The 15,047-nt window shown below is 37.1% G+C and overlaps 1 protein-coding gene across 2 annotated transcripts in view; it reads right to left on the bottom strand.

Moving 5' to 3' along the window:
• Positions 1-107: 107 nt before the first annotated feature.
• The window catches only part of LOC109097386 (N-acetyl-beta-glucosaminyl-glycoprotein 4-beta-N-acetylgalactosaminyltransferase 1-like), a 136,713-nt gene continuing 121,773 nt past the window's right edge, over positions 108-15,047 (bottom strand). For both annotated transcript variants that reach the window (XM_042753516.1, XM_042753517.1), the window contains exons 10-20: positions 11,346-11,489; positions 11,058-11,167; positions 10,268-10,368; positions 9,952-10,025; positions 7,363-8,656; positions 6,194-6,552; positions 5,571-5,724; positions 4,859-4,931; positions 4,010-4,163; positions 3,804-3,930; positions 108-2,177 (exon numbers count right to left, since the gene is read on the bottom strand). In XM_042753516.1, coding sequence (XP_042609450.1) covers positions 2,063-2,177; positions 3,804-3,930; positions 4,010-4,163; positions 4,859-4,931; positions 5,571-5,724; positions 6,194-6,552; positions 7,363-8,656; positions 9,952-10,025; positions 10,268-10,368; positions 11,058-11,167; positions 11,346-11,489 — 2,705 coding nt within the window. In that variant the 3' untranslated portion in view covers positions 108-2,062. The remainder of the gene's footprint in view (positions 2,178-3,803; positions 3,931-4,009; positions 4,164-4,858; positions 4,932-5,570; positions 5,725-6,193; positions 6,553-7,362; positions 8,657-9,951; positions 10,026-10,267; positions 10,369-11,057; positions 11,168-11,345; positions 11,490-15,047) is intronic.

Here is a 15,047-nt window from a genome sequence, read left to right as displayed (position 1 = left end):
CCTCATTGTTTTAAGTGATGCTATACATGTTGAGCTAAAAAAAATAATATTAATAATAAATCTTGTTTCTAAGATCAAAAAGTGTAATAAAACAAACATTCCCAAGGTGCTTCAACTTTAAACTTTATTTTTCAGAAAAATTAACCCAAAGATGTTAAAATAAAATGCAGACATTCTGAAAATTTTCTACACAACAATTTCACAGAAATTACCTTGTAATGCAGATCCCTGTATTAGGCGTAATTTATTAGTGTCCTGTCTATGTTTTGTTTTAAATAGGCAGCCAGAAAGTACATTGAACCAAGACAAGGAATAGAAGAAAGAAACATCTCAATTTAGGCTACTCTTTTAAAAAGATGTTTTACACATAAGTTGGACTTTGTAAGTCTCGGTATTTCTGATATGAAATAAAAACACGTCAAAGTTTTATGCCAGCTTGTAAACATGGTCGTTTGTATGTTGCAGATGCTTGTAAGTGACAGTGACATAATGATACATCATTTCATACACTCAAGCTGCCCGTGTCAGTGTAAAACATTGTTTTCATCAAATATATGTAGTCAAACAAAATGCTGTCAAATATCACCGAAAAATCATTAAGACTCATTGCATTTACAGTAACGCACTAACAATGGAAGTATATGGAGCAAGATATACCAGACTATGCAATAGCTTAAACTACAGCTATATTTTGTTTTTAAATGATTTTCGCAGAAAAAATAGGTGTTATTTGAGCTGTAATGCTGTCTAAACAACACTTTATCTATGAGACTACAGTTTAAGGTGGATGAATACCAACAAAGGTGGATTTTCTTTATGTAAACAGTAGTTCACTAATAGTTACGTCACGTTCGTTTCCGGTATCTTTTGCATAACTTGCCATCTTTAGCGTCTTTATGTTGTTCTTACAGCACTTGAAATAATTTATTCTACCACATTTGTCTCATGTTAACACCTAGAATGTTATATTTAGTGCCCCATATACTTCTGTTTTATGTCCTTTACTGTAAACACCATTTTTGTTCATCTGTACAAGCTGGGAAAGGAGTCAAACTTATTTTCTGTGCTAAAACATCCACTTTCGAGAGAGAAAAGAAGCTGGAAGATTTCTTTAAAAATGGAACAAACAATAAAGTCCAAAATTTGATTAAAAAAAAAACATTTATTTTCTTTCTAAACATGTTCTACTATTCATTTATCTCCATAAAACAATGCTATTTAGGGACTTACACAACCCAGACAGCTAACCATCAGGACTCTGTATGGACTGCCATGTTAAATTACATCAAAGAAAGGCACACAGCTTCTGAAGATCATCTTTATCCCACGGTTAAACTCTAGAAATGGATACTGCATCAATGGGACAGAGATTACGTCTAGCCTAAAACCCAGACTAAAACAGCAGTCTGAAAGGTTTTTCTGCATCTGTGAAACTAGCCAGTAAAGACTAAACCTCTTCTGAAATCAACCGGAAACCGAGGAAAGGAAGCAGCTCAGACATACACACAAATGCAAAGACGAATAATTTGAATTTCTTGGTCAGCAGGCCATTCGTGGTCCAGTCGTGTCCAGAAGTTCAGCAGGACTTTAAGAAAGGAGTCGCCACATATCAGATCAGATTTCAAGTGTAAGAAGGCGTCGCATCTGAACAGGAAGTGACATTTACAGCTATATAAAAGCAGACGTCTAAGTACCAGCGCACATCTAAACCTTTAGACAATAATTTCAGCAGGTAATATCTTAAGTGCAAACCATGTTTATGTGACCCAAAGTGCCTGAGCTGCTAGTTTGGAGTAAAATTGAAACCATTTCCTTTAAATGTTCAGTAATCACTCAAGTTTCACTTCTGACCTAACAGACAGAGATACATACAAATACACACTCGGTGAATGAGTCTCTGTGTCTCTTTCGAGTGTTGGGTTTGGACAGCAGCTTGGCAGTGTCACGGGTCCTCCTGTATGAGACGGGCCTCACGAAAGGGTCTCAGAGACACAACGGTTTGGTCCTTTAAGGTCCCGTTCTCGTGCAGAGTTAGTCTGAAGTCTCTCAGCGAGGTTCGGTTTTATCCTTTAGGAGCTTTACTGGACTGTGAGTTCCACATGCCTCTTTTAGAGTGATAGTAGTGAAAGAAGTTTCTCAGTCGTAAACGCTCAACCTCCAGACCGTTTTGCAAAACTCTGAAAGAGAGAGAGAGATTAATTTAATAATTTTTATTTATAAATTATTTTAATATCTAATTTCAATGATGTCATTACTACTAATATTACATCACTACTAATATATTCAATTATTATTATTATTCAATAACATAATTTAACTAATATTAATAATAACTTGTATTATTATTATTATTATTATTATTATTATTAATACTAACATTTATTATTATTATTATGACATCAAAACTAATGTCAATGTCAAAATCTGTTATTTCAGTATTATAATTTTATTAAGTTATTAACAATAAAATATTTTATTATTCTTTATTTTTTTTCATTTTTTGACATTAATTTAACATTTATTAAAAATATTGATATAAATAATAAAAATAACAACAACACCACTGTCAAAATCTCAATCACTTCAATATAATATTAATAATAATAATAATAATAATAATATTAATTAAAAACATTTCTTTAATAAATAAGGATAATATATAATAATAATGCCACTGTCAAACTCTGTCAGAAATATTCAGTATAATAATTACAATATAGTATATTATTTTCATCAACAACAATAATATTGACACAGTTCTAAAATTTCAATTTAATATAATAATTTTTCATCAACAACAATAATATTGACACATTTATTAATAACATTAATGTTGAAATATTTATTAAATTTCATAATTGTAATAATAATATAAATAAAATTATATCCATCTAACGTATAACAGCAATAATAATAATTATTATTATTATTGTTAACGACAACAGAATAATATTTAATATAATGATATAATGATATTATTAATAATGATATTTAACTTATTATTATTAATAATAACATCACTATCAAATTCTCTAAATTATCATAAAACTGAGATACTACTACTACTAATAGTAGTAATAAAAATAATAATGATATTATTATTATTATTAATTATTGTTATTATTAACAACAAAATAGTATTTCAGTATAATAATTTTAATAATGATATTAATAATAACATGATTATTTAAAGGGATACTCCACCCCAAAATGAAAATTTTGTCATTAATCACTTACCCCCATGTCGTTCCAAACTCATAAAAGCTTTGTTCGTCTTCGGAACACAATTTAAGATATTTTGGATGAAAACCGGGAGGCTTGTTACTGTCCCATAGACTGTTTTTTTTTTGCGTACAAAAAGTATTCTCGCAGCTTCATAATGTCACAGTTAAACCACTGATGGACTATTCTGACGATGTCTTTCATACCTTTTATGGACCTTGACAATGTAATTTACTTGGCAGTCTATGGGACAGTCACAAGCCTCCCGGTTTTCATCCAAAATATCTTAAATTGTGTTCCGAAGACGAACAAAGCTTTTACGGGATTGGAACGACATGGGGGTAAGTGATTAATGACAAAATTTTCATTTTGGGGTGGAGTATCCCTTTAACGTATTATCATTAATATTATTAATTATTAATAATAATAACAAAAACATCACTGTCAAAGTCTCTAAATTATTAATAACACACCATTGTAATAATAATTCCTGATACTACTACTACTAATACTAATATCTTAAATTTTATTGTATAAATGAGTGCTATAAAATAAACTTGTTTCCTGTAAAACGCTTCTACCTGTCCAGTAGTTCCCAGTCTTCTCCTCCCCAGCGGTCCTTAAACTCCTCCGTGTTCATCCCGCCAATCTTGTCAAAATCTGACTTGTAGATCCCAAACAGGCCGAAGCCGTTCACCTCCCAGTAACCTGCAGACACAGAGCCGTGGGTTTGATGAAGTCCAGTGTGACATCAGCTGTGTTTGAGCGTGTGTGAGGTGTGTCGTACCGTCAGGCTCCTGCGGTGAGCTGCCGCAGCCCAGTCTCATGACTATCGGAGCGAAGGCCAGTTTGCCCTCCACACAGTGTTTCCTGATGTTCTCCAGGATGTTCAGAGGGAAATGAATGTGCAGGTCACACAGAAACACGATACTGTGACTGTCCTGCAAAACATCAGCCCACACTGCTACAGTACTGAACTTCACAACTGATTAAACACATCCTGCTCATCATCTTTGTTTTCTAAGTTACATTATAGCAACAGTTATGAATCACCAGCCACATTTATACACTCATTAACACGAGGAGGATTCCTAGAAATGGTTGTCTCTGCAAACAGTGAATCACTGATAATCACACTTGCGTTGAGCTTGCAGGTTTAATCTCTGTATGGGAAACTGTGACATAATGCTGCGTCATGCTGGAATTACCGCAAGTGTGAGTTGAATTTTTTTTTTCTTCACATGCTTTTCAGACTCATTTCTGATTTTTTAAAGACCCATCTTTTGACAATTGACTGTAAATTCATGTAAAAAAAAAAAAAAAGTAAATCTTGGTAGTTTGCGAGCTAAAGCTACATTTGTTTACACAGCATTTTCTAAACACTTGATAAATAAATTTCACACTTTATCCAAATCATTTCACATCAGTACATATGATTTCTGGGAATCGAACCCATGACCATGGCATTCCTAGATCCACCAGTTGGGCAACAGGAACAATTTGTGTGCCGTTATGCACTTTACCACAGATATGAAACATTACTAAGAATGTCTGAACATCTACAATGTGTTATTTTGGAATTATAATAAATCCGATTTGAAATCTGATCATCTTAAAGCTGTGAGTGTATGATTACCTCGATGGTGTCCACACCGATCTGTAACCCAGCAGAACGTTCAAAGTTTCCTTCTCTCCTCAGATACTCATATCTGTGTAAAAAAGAGTCCAGAAAAATTCAAAATACAACAGTAATATGCCAAATAAAATCCATGTCTTTACTGTGTTCCTGTGGCTCAGTGGTAGAGCATTGCGTTAGCAGCGCAAAAGGTTGTGGGTTCAATTCCCAGGGAACACACATGGTAAAAAAAAAAAAAAAAAAATTGTATAGCCTGAATGCACTGTAAGTCGCTTTGGATAAAAGCGTCTGCCAAATGCATAAATGTAATGCAATGTAATGTAAATACAGTATATAATTAGCTCTATTTACTATAAATAGTCTATTCACATATATTAAATATAAAAAAAATATATATATATTCAATTAATATTATATATATATATATATATTTTTTACTAATCAATATAAAATATAATCTTAAGTCATTTACATTTCTGAATATATAAATAAACAAACGTTTGTTTCTGTGAATTGTGGGGACTTTCCAAAAATCCCAAAATTATATATATATATATATATATTACATTTAGTCTCTCAATTAAATTGGTATTTAAAATAGTTTTTGAAGAAGTTTAGTACATCAGAGTGCAAGATATCAACTTCTTACATTTGCAAGTGTCTATATAATGAATATAATAACAAAGTGGCATGTAAGTATGTGTTGGCATACCGTGGAACGGAGCTTTCTCTGAGAGCCTGCTCCACGTCCATGTCTTCACTCTGGAAGTCCACGATGATGATGTTGAAGTTGTTGTCCTTGGTCTCACGGTGCAGGAACTCCATGTCTGAAATGAACTGCTGAACCCAACGCGCCTGATTCTTCACTGCAGGAAACAAATCAATAAATACATTATAATACTACTACATAACATTCATACATCAGCTACATCAAAACAAAGATTTGCTTTTTTATTTGCATAGCAGAAAACTTACTTGGGCAGAACTTGCAAAACAACTTGCAACTTGAACTTGTCTTTATATGATATAGTCTTGTTTTTATATTTTAGACAAGTGGGGGGGGGGTCCCGGTCCCATCGCATTCCAGAGGGTAAAATTCAAGTATTTTTGGCGGGGTTCCCCTGGTAAAATTAGCATTTTAGAGGCTAAATATCATGTTATCGGTGTCGCTTCAACCCACGGACATGAAAAACAACCCGCGGCAACAGTGTTAAAGTAGCCCAATTCCACAGGAAAGCTGCAGACTTGGCAACACTGGTTAGAGATAAACTGTGCAGGAAAGTGGACCATCTGGGTACATAGTTTCACAAAAATAGATAGATATTTATTACTTACCTGGTATCACAAAATGCACCATGACATTCTTTTTCCACTGCAGCATCACTGGCTGGCACAGCAGGGGTTTGGCATACACTGTGCCCCACTGCGGGGTGCCGTGGGCCCCTCGGGTAGGTGTGCGAGAAGGTGGAGCAGGTGGGCTGGTGATAGGGGAAGAGGGGGATGATGCTGTGACCCCTTCCATATTCTCCAGACTGTCTTCTACCCGGCCACGGTGCAACAGCATGTAGATGTACTCAGATAGACGGACCACTTTACGACCTCTCTCCATTAGCTCCAGCTCTATTAGGTAGCGGTTACCGCGTGCAGAGTCACGCCGCTTCTCTACATTTATAATCCGGAGGAGAGTGTAAATCCTAAGAAAGAGGGAGGAAAAAAAGATTACATGGTGGAGTGAGTGGTTGTTTGATTACTTGAAAATACACACCAGCGCAATTTAAAATTTATATAAATGGTAAGGTGCCCATTTTCAGCAATAATTAGAATTAATAATTCTCTTTATTGCTAAAAAGCTGTGCAGTTGGAAAGAGGAAAAAGAAACCGAAAACAAATATTTTACACATATTTTGATATTTTTTTTTTTTTACATTTTTCAGAAATTATTTTCTGCAGGACAACAACAAATAGGAACTTTACCAATATATTGCAAGTGAAATGTGTATGAATTTAGTTATAATAGTAATTATGATAATTTTCTGTTTTGCCAAATAGTTGTTCAGTTAGGAAAAAGATAGTATAAAGAACTGTAACAATAAATGAAAAAAAGAAAATTAATATAAATATACACTGTGACTACTAATATTTTACTTGTATTTTCCAATTAAATGTGTATAAAAATACATAAAATGTAAGGTGTCCACTTTCCAATAATTATAGTTATTCTCTGTATCGCTAACTAGACAGACAGGAAAAAGAAACCTCAAAGGAATGTAACAATTAATTTTAGAAAAAGATGCCAAAACACAAACACTGTGTGAAAACCGATATTTACCGATATATTGTGAATTAAATGTGTAAGTCTCTGTATCGCCAAATGGCTGTAGAGTTGCAGAGCGGAAAAATAATTTTAGATATAAATATTGATATAAATACAAATATATAAAATGTAAATACTGATTTTACCGATATATCGGAAACGAAAATATTGTTTTCTATATCAACCTCACCCTCCATTAAGTTCATTGAGTTTCTCCATGTACTGTGCAAGAACGTCCACCACTTCGCTCTCAGATAGCTGCAGGTTTCCAGATACGTTGCACCGAAGATCATTCCAGTCAGAGCGCAATGTCTCAAAGTCCATGCTATTAACGGAAAACGTCCTCTGCCAATTAATGGCCTCCTCCGCCCAACCAGGACGGGGCTCCACATCCTCATAGCTATACTCCGAAATGCCTCCTTCCTCCTCTGGTTCTGGGTCCATGTCCGGCCGCTGCTGTTGGGACTCAGTAATCTCAGAGGTGTGCAAGTAGGAAGTGACACGGAGAGGCTCAGTCGGAAGCACATTCTCAGAGGAGTTAGCGGACGGAGGGGTGGGCGCAGGAGGTGGTCGAGCGGTTGCGATGGGCCTCAAGGGATGCTGGTGTTTTTCCCAGACGCCTCGTATCCTTCTCTCAAAGCGGCTTGGGATTGCTGCTCTGTTTGGGGGCATGGGATTTTCAGCTGGCTTGCTGAAGTTGGGGCTCGCTGGAAAGACCTTGTTCTCTTGCAGAGGAGACCGTGCAAATAACTGGGATGCACGCAAAGCTCCTTTGCTGAGCTTTGGTTTGGCACTGAGGTTCACCAGCTTTGTGGTTTTGCCATTCTGGTACAGGAAAACGCCAGGGAAGACCTCTCTGGGTTGGCGTGAAATGAGACTTTGCTTCTCTTTAGCAGGGCGAGGTCTCGTGACATAGATTTTGTTGTCCTCCTTCTTGCGTTCCTTGTTGGTGTGGCTGGTTCCAGGATTGTGGCTGTTGTCATGAGCGTGGTTGTTACCTGGGGAAGGAATGGTGAGGGCAGGACTGCTGAGGGTTTGCTTGGCTCGACTGTTGAGGGCCACCAATGAGGATTTTGGTGGGAAAAGCAAAGCTGATCTGCTTATTTTCTGTAAACGATCTTCTGACCAACCCTCTCTGAGGTCCCGGTGGTCTCTTTGAACCCAAGTGAGAGAACGACCTCGCACCACACTCTCACTTTTTGGTAACCCTACCTTAGCCTGATGGTCCAGAGTGTCTTGGTCTGTCTTTTGAGTTTGAGACCCAACCACCTGTCTTGCTCTTGTGAAAAAGCGTCTATGCTCTCTCCTAAAAGCTGGGTTGTCCTGCTCTACCTCTTTTTTCTCCAGCACCGTGGGAACAGGTTTGTCAGAGGGGCTTGGGGTGTGACTTGATTGGCTAGGTTGGACAGTCTTCTTTACTGACTGGGTGCCAACAACTTGTGCTTCATCCTCTGGATCCACCCCCTCTTCTTCTTCAAGAAAATCTAAAGCGGAACGCCAAAAACAAACACTATGAGTGTAACTCCACCACTTGAGGCTCAAGCTCACAAAGAGACCTTGAAAAATAATTCTCAGAAATTTGCAACTTGTAGGCTTATTCATACCAAGACTTTAAAGCTGCAGTATGAAACTTATACAAGTGGCACCTAGTGGAACTGCAATATGTTTGAGAGACCCTGCAATAGGCGTTGTGAAATAAACCTTATCTGCAAACTTGTAGACTTTTGGCAAAAAACACCATTCTGACACAGAAATAGGCCATGTACGTGATTTGTACAAATCTGCGTTTATGTGGGTATGTGAATGCATATCTGACAGGAACTGACAGTCTTCGGAAAACGTTTTTATGGCATTTTCTTTTCATCTTTACTCTGGGTTATGTTTAATGAAATCATGTTTATAAGTGCAATGCTGCTTCGTGTACAAGGTAACTATTGTAGCTATTTTATTTCTGTTTTCCATAAGCGCCACCTACTGGAGAATGAATTCGTATTTTTATTCAGCCGGTGTTTTGGAGTTTTGTGTTGAGTGTCAGGTTTTTTGTAATTTTGTTTTACTGCGCATGCGCACATCAATATTGCATCCTTTTTCTCATGCTGAACAATATTTAATGTGTCTGCATTACTGTAAGGGTAGGTTTAGGGTTGGGGTAGATGTAGACTTTAATCAAACACAATCTAATAGGTAGAAAAATGTATTTATTGTTGGTTTCCTGTAGCTGTATCCCTTCTAGCTTCAACCGTGAATATAACACATAATTACTGTATTTGCATTAATGTAAGGGTAGGTTTAGGGTTGTGGTAGGTGTAGACATTCATAAACCATAACTTTACAGGTAGCATTTTTCATTTGTCATTTTTCGAGTAGCACAAATCGACAGAACACCGGTCTTCCATTCTTGTTCAGACTTGTTTTTTTTTATCAAAACTTGCACTATTTGAGCTGTAAAGTTGTTTAAATAATAGTTTTACAGTTATTTTATAGGATGTTACCAGGATTTTATAGTTTAGAATGTCGATACCCAAACAACATGTAGTTCGTCATATGAAAACACCTTTCGTCAGCAATTTTCATGTTGTTGTCGATGTAACCAGGCCTTAACCCTTAGAAAAAATAAACACAACTCCAGCAATTCCTTTCTTTTCTGGCTCAAACCTAAGGCCATTATCTCCTGATGAATATATCAGCCATGTTCTAATATAGAAGCTTGTGACGGAACGATGCACTAATGAAGTGTTATTCCTCTTCTGGATCACTGATCACACACATGAAAACTCACCATCAGGATTAGGGAAGAAGAATGGCCTGTCATCTTCCTCCTCATCCATCTTCATGTATTTATAGAAGCCAAACCTGTTACAGAAAGAGATGGAGAGAAAAAAATCAAGTCCATAAAAAACAGAAATACTGAGTTTTAGAGAACTGTATTTATTCATCTCTGTTTCAGTGATCATAACGATTCAGAGTACCATTTCATTTCAAGAAATCTTCTGTAAGTTGAAGAAAAAAAATACTTTCTTGATAAATGTCCCTGGTCTTACTGTACACATTATTTCAATATATTTATTGCCATTGTAATCTATATACAAGCTTACTTTTCCAAATAGATGGGTGACTCTCTATAGAAGCACTTGTTTTCTCTTTCCATGTGGGTGAGGCGGGTAAAGTCATTGGGATAGACAAAAGAAAGATAGACCTGCAGACAAAATACCAGACATGACAACCCCAATAATTCACGTGAAATGTCAGTAGTTCACTACTGATCAATAGAATATGTCTGTGAATACTAGATAAAAGCCTATTGTCTAGCATATACTGTACTGCACGCTGCCTACAAATCTTTTGAAAAATAACGTGAAAGTATGCAACAATAAAACAATTATAGAGTTATAGAGTTTTCATCTCAGGAAACTGGCTTTGTGTATAATATTTTTACCTTTAGTATTCAAATTACATATAATAAGTTAAAAAATTATATTGCTTGCATTGTAGGATATAGAAAAAAATTGTACTCTCTCTTAAAATGCAGCATTGTGAAGTCTGATTTTGTTTCTTCATTTGATGCAGAAAATTTAATATTATTTTAAGCGATAAACAAAATACAAAATCTATAATATAATGATGATAACTGATAATATTTTGTGTACCTGTTTATTATTGCTCTCACCTTAATCTTAATAGTTTTTGTGCTTTTGATTGGCTTTTATGGTATGCCTGCAATTACTTTTGTAAGCCAAAAGGGGGCAGTAATCACACAGGAAGTTTTAGTACACTGCAGCAGCAAGTCAATATGGCAACAGGTGCAAGTGCATTGTTACTCAAAAGCCATTTTCTGTTGTACTATTTGACAAAATGTGTGCGGAAATATATGTTTGATAGACTCACAAACTGTAGGCCTTGATAGCGAGCTATAGGGAAGTCTTTGACCACATATGTTGGCGAGTAGAGACAGGTGGGCAACACATTTTCAAGATGAGAGGGGTCAATCATGGGAACTATGGAGAGTATTGTGAGAAAGACAGTTTAATATTACCAGAGGCAGATTATCAAATTCTTCTTTCAAACATTATTTGTCACTACGAAACACAAAATGAGGAAAAACGATTTCAGTGGATCCAATAGCAACAGAGAGATTACTAGAAAGTTGACCTGAACGGACAGACAGAGGCTTACTGTTGAAGAAGGTGTCGCGGGGGTCTGGTTGCAGCATATCGGCACCGTGTTTGCTGCGGGTGTGGGTCTCTGCTGGGACAGGCCCATGGCTGGCCAGTGTCTGAGGAATGTGATCCACATGGTTCATCTTCAAGCTGCTCTCATCTTTCACAAAGAAAGAAGGGAAAATTATTAATGGATATGGGAAGCCATTGTTTATGAACAGGCATTACACAGTAGGACTAACATTTGAGCCCCGTTGAGCCGATTCTTAAACACTACTGATTGGCCAATGTGTTCACGTACTCAACAGATTTGACTATGATAAACAGCAGTGTTTAAGAATTGGCTGAAAAGGCACTCAAATGTTAGCGGGAAATGGACATTTTTAAAATTTCACAACACCTTTTTTTTTTTTTTTCAATTTTGACAACACTACTCATAATACCCAAGCAACACCATAAAACACCCAGAACACACTGGTATGTGCCTAGCAACACTTTAATGCTTAGCAAATGCCTAACCATGCCTCAGGAACTACCAGGAAAACATTAGCAACCATCTAACAACACCCCAACTTCTTAGCTACCCCCAGAAATCCACAGCAAGTGGCTAACAATGCCAGTTTAACTGTTCAGGACAAACAAGGGACTCATGAACAACTATCAATAAACAACAACAACAAAAAACACAGCTGTGGATCATTCAGGTAACAACACAGTATTAAGAATCAAGGGGATGTAAACTTTTGAACAGGGTCATTTTTATAAATTTAACTATTATTTTCTGTTGTGGACTATATCTTATTCAGATCAGTACTAAATAATTAATAACATGCATTTTGTATGATCCCTCTTATTTTGGTAAAATAATTTACATTTTGCAGATTATGAAAGGTGGATGTAAACTTTTGACCTCAACTGTAGTACACATTAACAATCACCCAACAGCAACTTCAACAAACCAGAACACCCAAGAAACTACCCATAATGCCCTACCGAACACCTAATAACATAAACACCCAGAACACCCTGACGAGTGCCTATCAACTCCCAGAAATAGCAACTAGGGCTCCATGATTAATCGAATGCGATTGTCGTGCACATTTTGTTATAAAGCCGGTTCTGTAATCAGCAGTCATCACATGCTTTCAGAAGGAGCAGCATTTACTACTCAGAGCCATAGTACACTGACAAGTTATGCAAAAAAAAATCGCAGACAATATTATTGCGCCATTATGAAATCTAAGAAATTGTTCGCGATAATGACAGCTGTTTGTGTAGCTTCTCAGTGAACTACGGCTCTTTGTAGTAAATGCTGCTCCACCTGAAAGCATGTGAAAATACAACATTTAATAACATGTTTTTACTCCAAACTCACTTCATAACTTCAGTCGTAGTGTTTGTGTTTGAAATAAATCCTTCTGTGAGATGATGTGGCTTCTTACACAGAATAAGGCATGCAACATATTTCATGGTATTCTAAGCAGTGGTAAAGGCATTGCATTATAAATATACTTTATTTTAATTAAAATTATAATAATAACAACTCAGATAAACCATATATCGTCATAATTCTGTGTTTATTAGTCACATTGAATCAATAAAAGCAGTAAAATCTTCTGTTTATCCAGCTATGGCATTTCCTTGGTTTCTTCTGCGAGGCGTATTTGGAGTTTTGGCGCAAGAGCGCCCTCTGGCCTTCGGATGGAGATTTAGTGCTGATCACAGAACTGTGCTTCACTGAAAGATACGCATGACAATCGTAGCTTCTGTCTCATCGTGATTTCGATTCCATTCTGATTTATTGTGCAGCCCTACTAGCAACCTCCTAAAAATGGCCTAGAAAACATCAATAGTACCATCTAACAACACCCTAGTTACTTCTTAGCTAGCCCCCAAAAAACATAGTAACTGCATTACAACATCATAGAAAGATCTAGATCTGTGATGCCATAGCAACCACCCATAACTCCCTAGCAACCTTCCGACAACACCCTAGCAGTCACTCAAGACACACTGGAAACTGCCTATCAACACCTATAGCAGCCACTCAGAACACCTGAACTATCATTTAGCAATGTCCAAGCAGCCACCCATAACACTCTAGCAACTGCCTAACCATGCCCTAGTAAACACCCAGAACCCCCTTCCAACTGCTTATCAACATCCTAGTGCCCTTGGAGAACACCCTAACAATCACCTTGGCAACCATTCAGGACTCCACTGACAGATTTGCCTATGCCTATGTGCAGACTGTCTGTCTGTTTAAGCTCAATGTCATGCCTTGCTAATATATGTGGGTCACTCCACATCAGATACACCAGAATGTCTGTGTGACAAATGAAGGTGCCACCCTTCAAACGACGAGGACCACCAGAGCCCCTCCATGCAGATGAGACAGGCTTTGATCTGTGCTTGAATCCCAAGAGAGAGCAGAGGTGGCTGTTGTCACACTCTGCACTTTAATGTGTGTGAGATGAACACTGTGAAGTGCTTAAGCTCTGTGTTACATTCAAATGGAGTTCACACGAAGGTCAAAGATACTAGCAGCTGAACTCAAACAAGAACCAAAACGAACGGAAACACACTCAAGTATTTAACATTACATTAGGGCCTTTCGCACCACAGGAACCTTTTCATAGTACCAGAACTAATTGTGGAACTACCCACTCTTTGGCGTTTTCGCACCACCGGAACTGGGTATGATTTTAGTACCGGACTGCCTTTTTCGAGAATCAAATTAGCTCCTACTCCTACAACTGGTACTTCCCGTGACGTAAGTATACATTGATTGGCCAAACGCGTACGAAAATGCCCTCACCCACCATGATTTAAAAAGCCATGTAAACATTGTGTCAACTTATTTCGCAAGTATGGAGAACAGCGATAGATGGACAGACGCTGAAGTGCAGGCACTTGTAGCAAATGTAGCACTGTCAGTTGTCGTTGGAGAATCTTAGTCCTCCTTTCCGTTCTTTCAATCGCTTTACGTATACCTCAACATTCCATGTCCATTACTGTGAAACCTGTGAGACACAGCAAAAAAACAGCTCCGATCACAGCGTCCTCCATCCTCCTGTTGTTAAAGTTGTTCTTCTTTGTTTTCGTTGTTGAACGCTGTGTACAAATGACGTCGCTTTCGAACGGCTTACGTCACTTCCTAGTACACACTGTTGGTGCAAATGCAACCCTTTAAATGGTACTTGGAAATAGTTCGTGCAAAATCGTTCCAGTACTTTAGTACTGTACATTTAGTTAGCGGTGCGAAAAGCCCTAATGCCACTGAAGGCCCCGGTATACTTCAATACTTCAAACAAAGTTCGTTTTCGTTCTTCGTTTGGTGGCAAAAAGAAGTTTGAAAAGGCTGAGCGATGGTATAGTGTTTTCGAACATTCCGACACCCCCGCGCTACTGGAGGCGGGGTGTAGATTAATGTATACATGCGTCGCGACGCTCACGCGTAAACACAACAATGATGAAATGATGACGTGTAGGCAATCTAGGTGTGAGATGGGCACCAATGATCAGAATATTATAGACAAAAGAATAATGATTAGCAGCAGTTCAGAGTCAAGTATCATGTTTGCAATACAAAAGTCATTTATGGGAAGTGTGAATGTCTCATAATCTGAAAACTTTAGCATGATGTGGAAAAAAAATCAAAAGTCAGTTTGTTACTTTATTTTATTAGTGTTCATTTATTTGAATAAACTGGATAAAT

The sequence above is a fragment of the Cyprinus carpio genome, chromosome B25 (genome assembly GCF_018340385.1).
Source record: "Cyprinus carpio isolate SPL01 chromosome B25, ASM1834038v1, whole genome shotgun sequence".
Lineage (NCBI taxonomy): Eukaryota > Metazoa > Chordata > Actinopteri > Cypriniformes > Cyprinidae > Cyprinus > Cyprinus carpio.
This window is presented reverse-complemented; position numbering and strand designations above follow the sequence as displayed.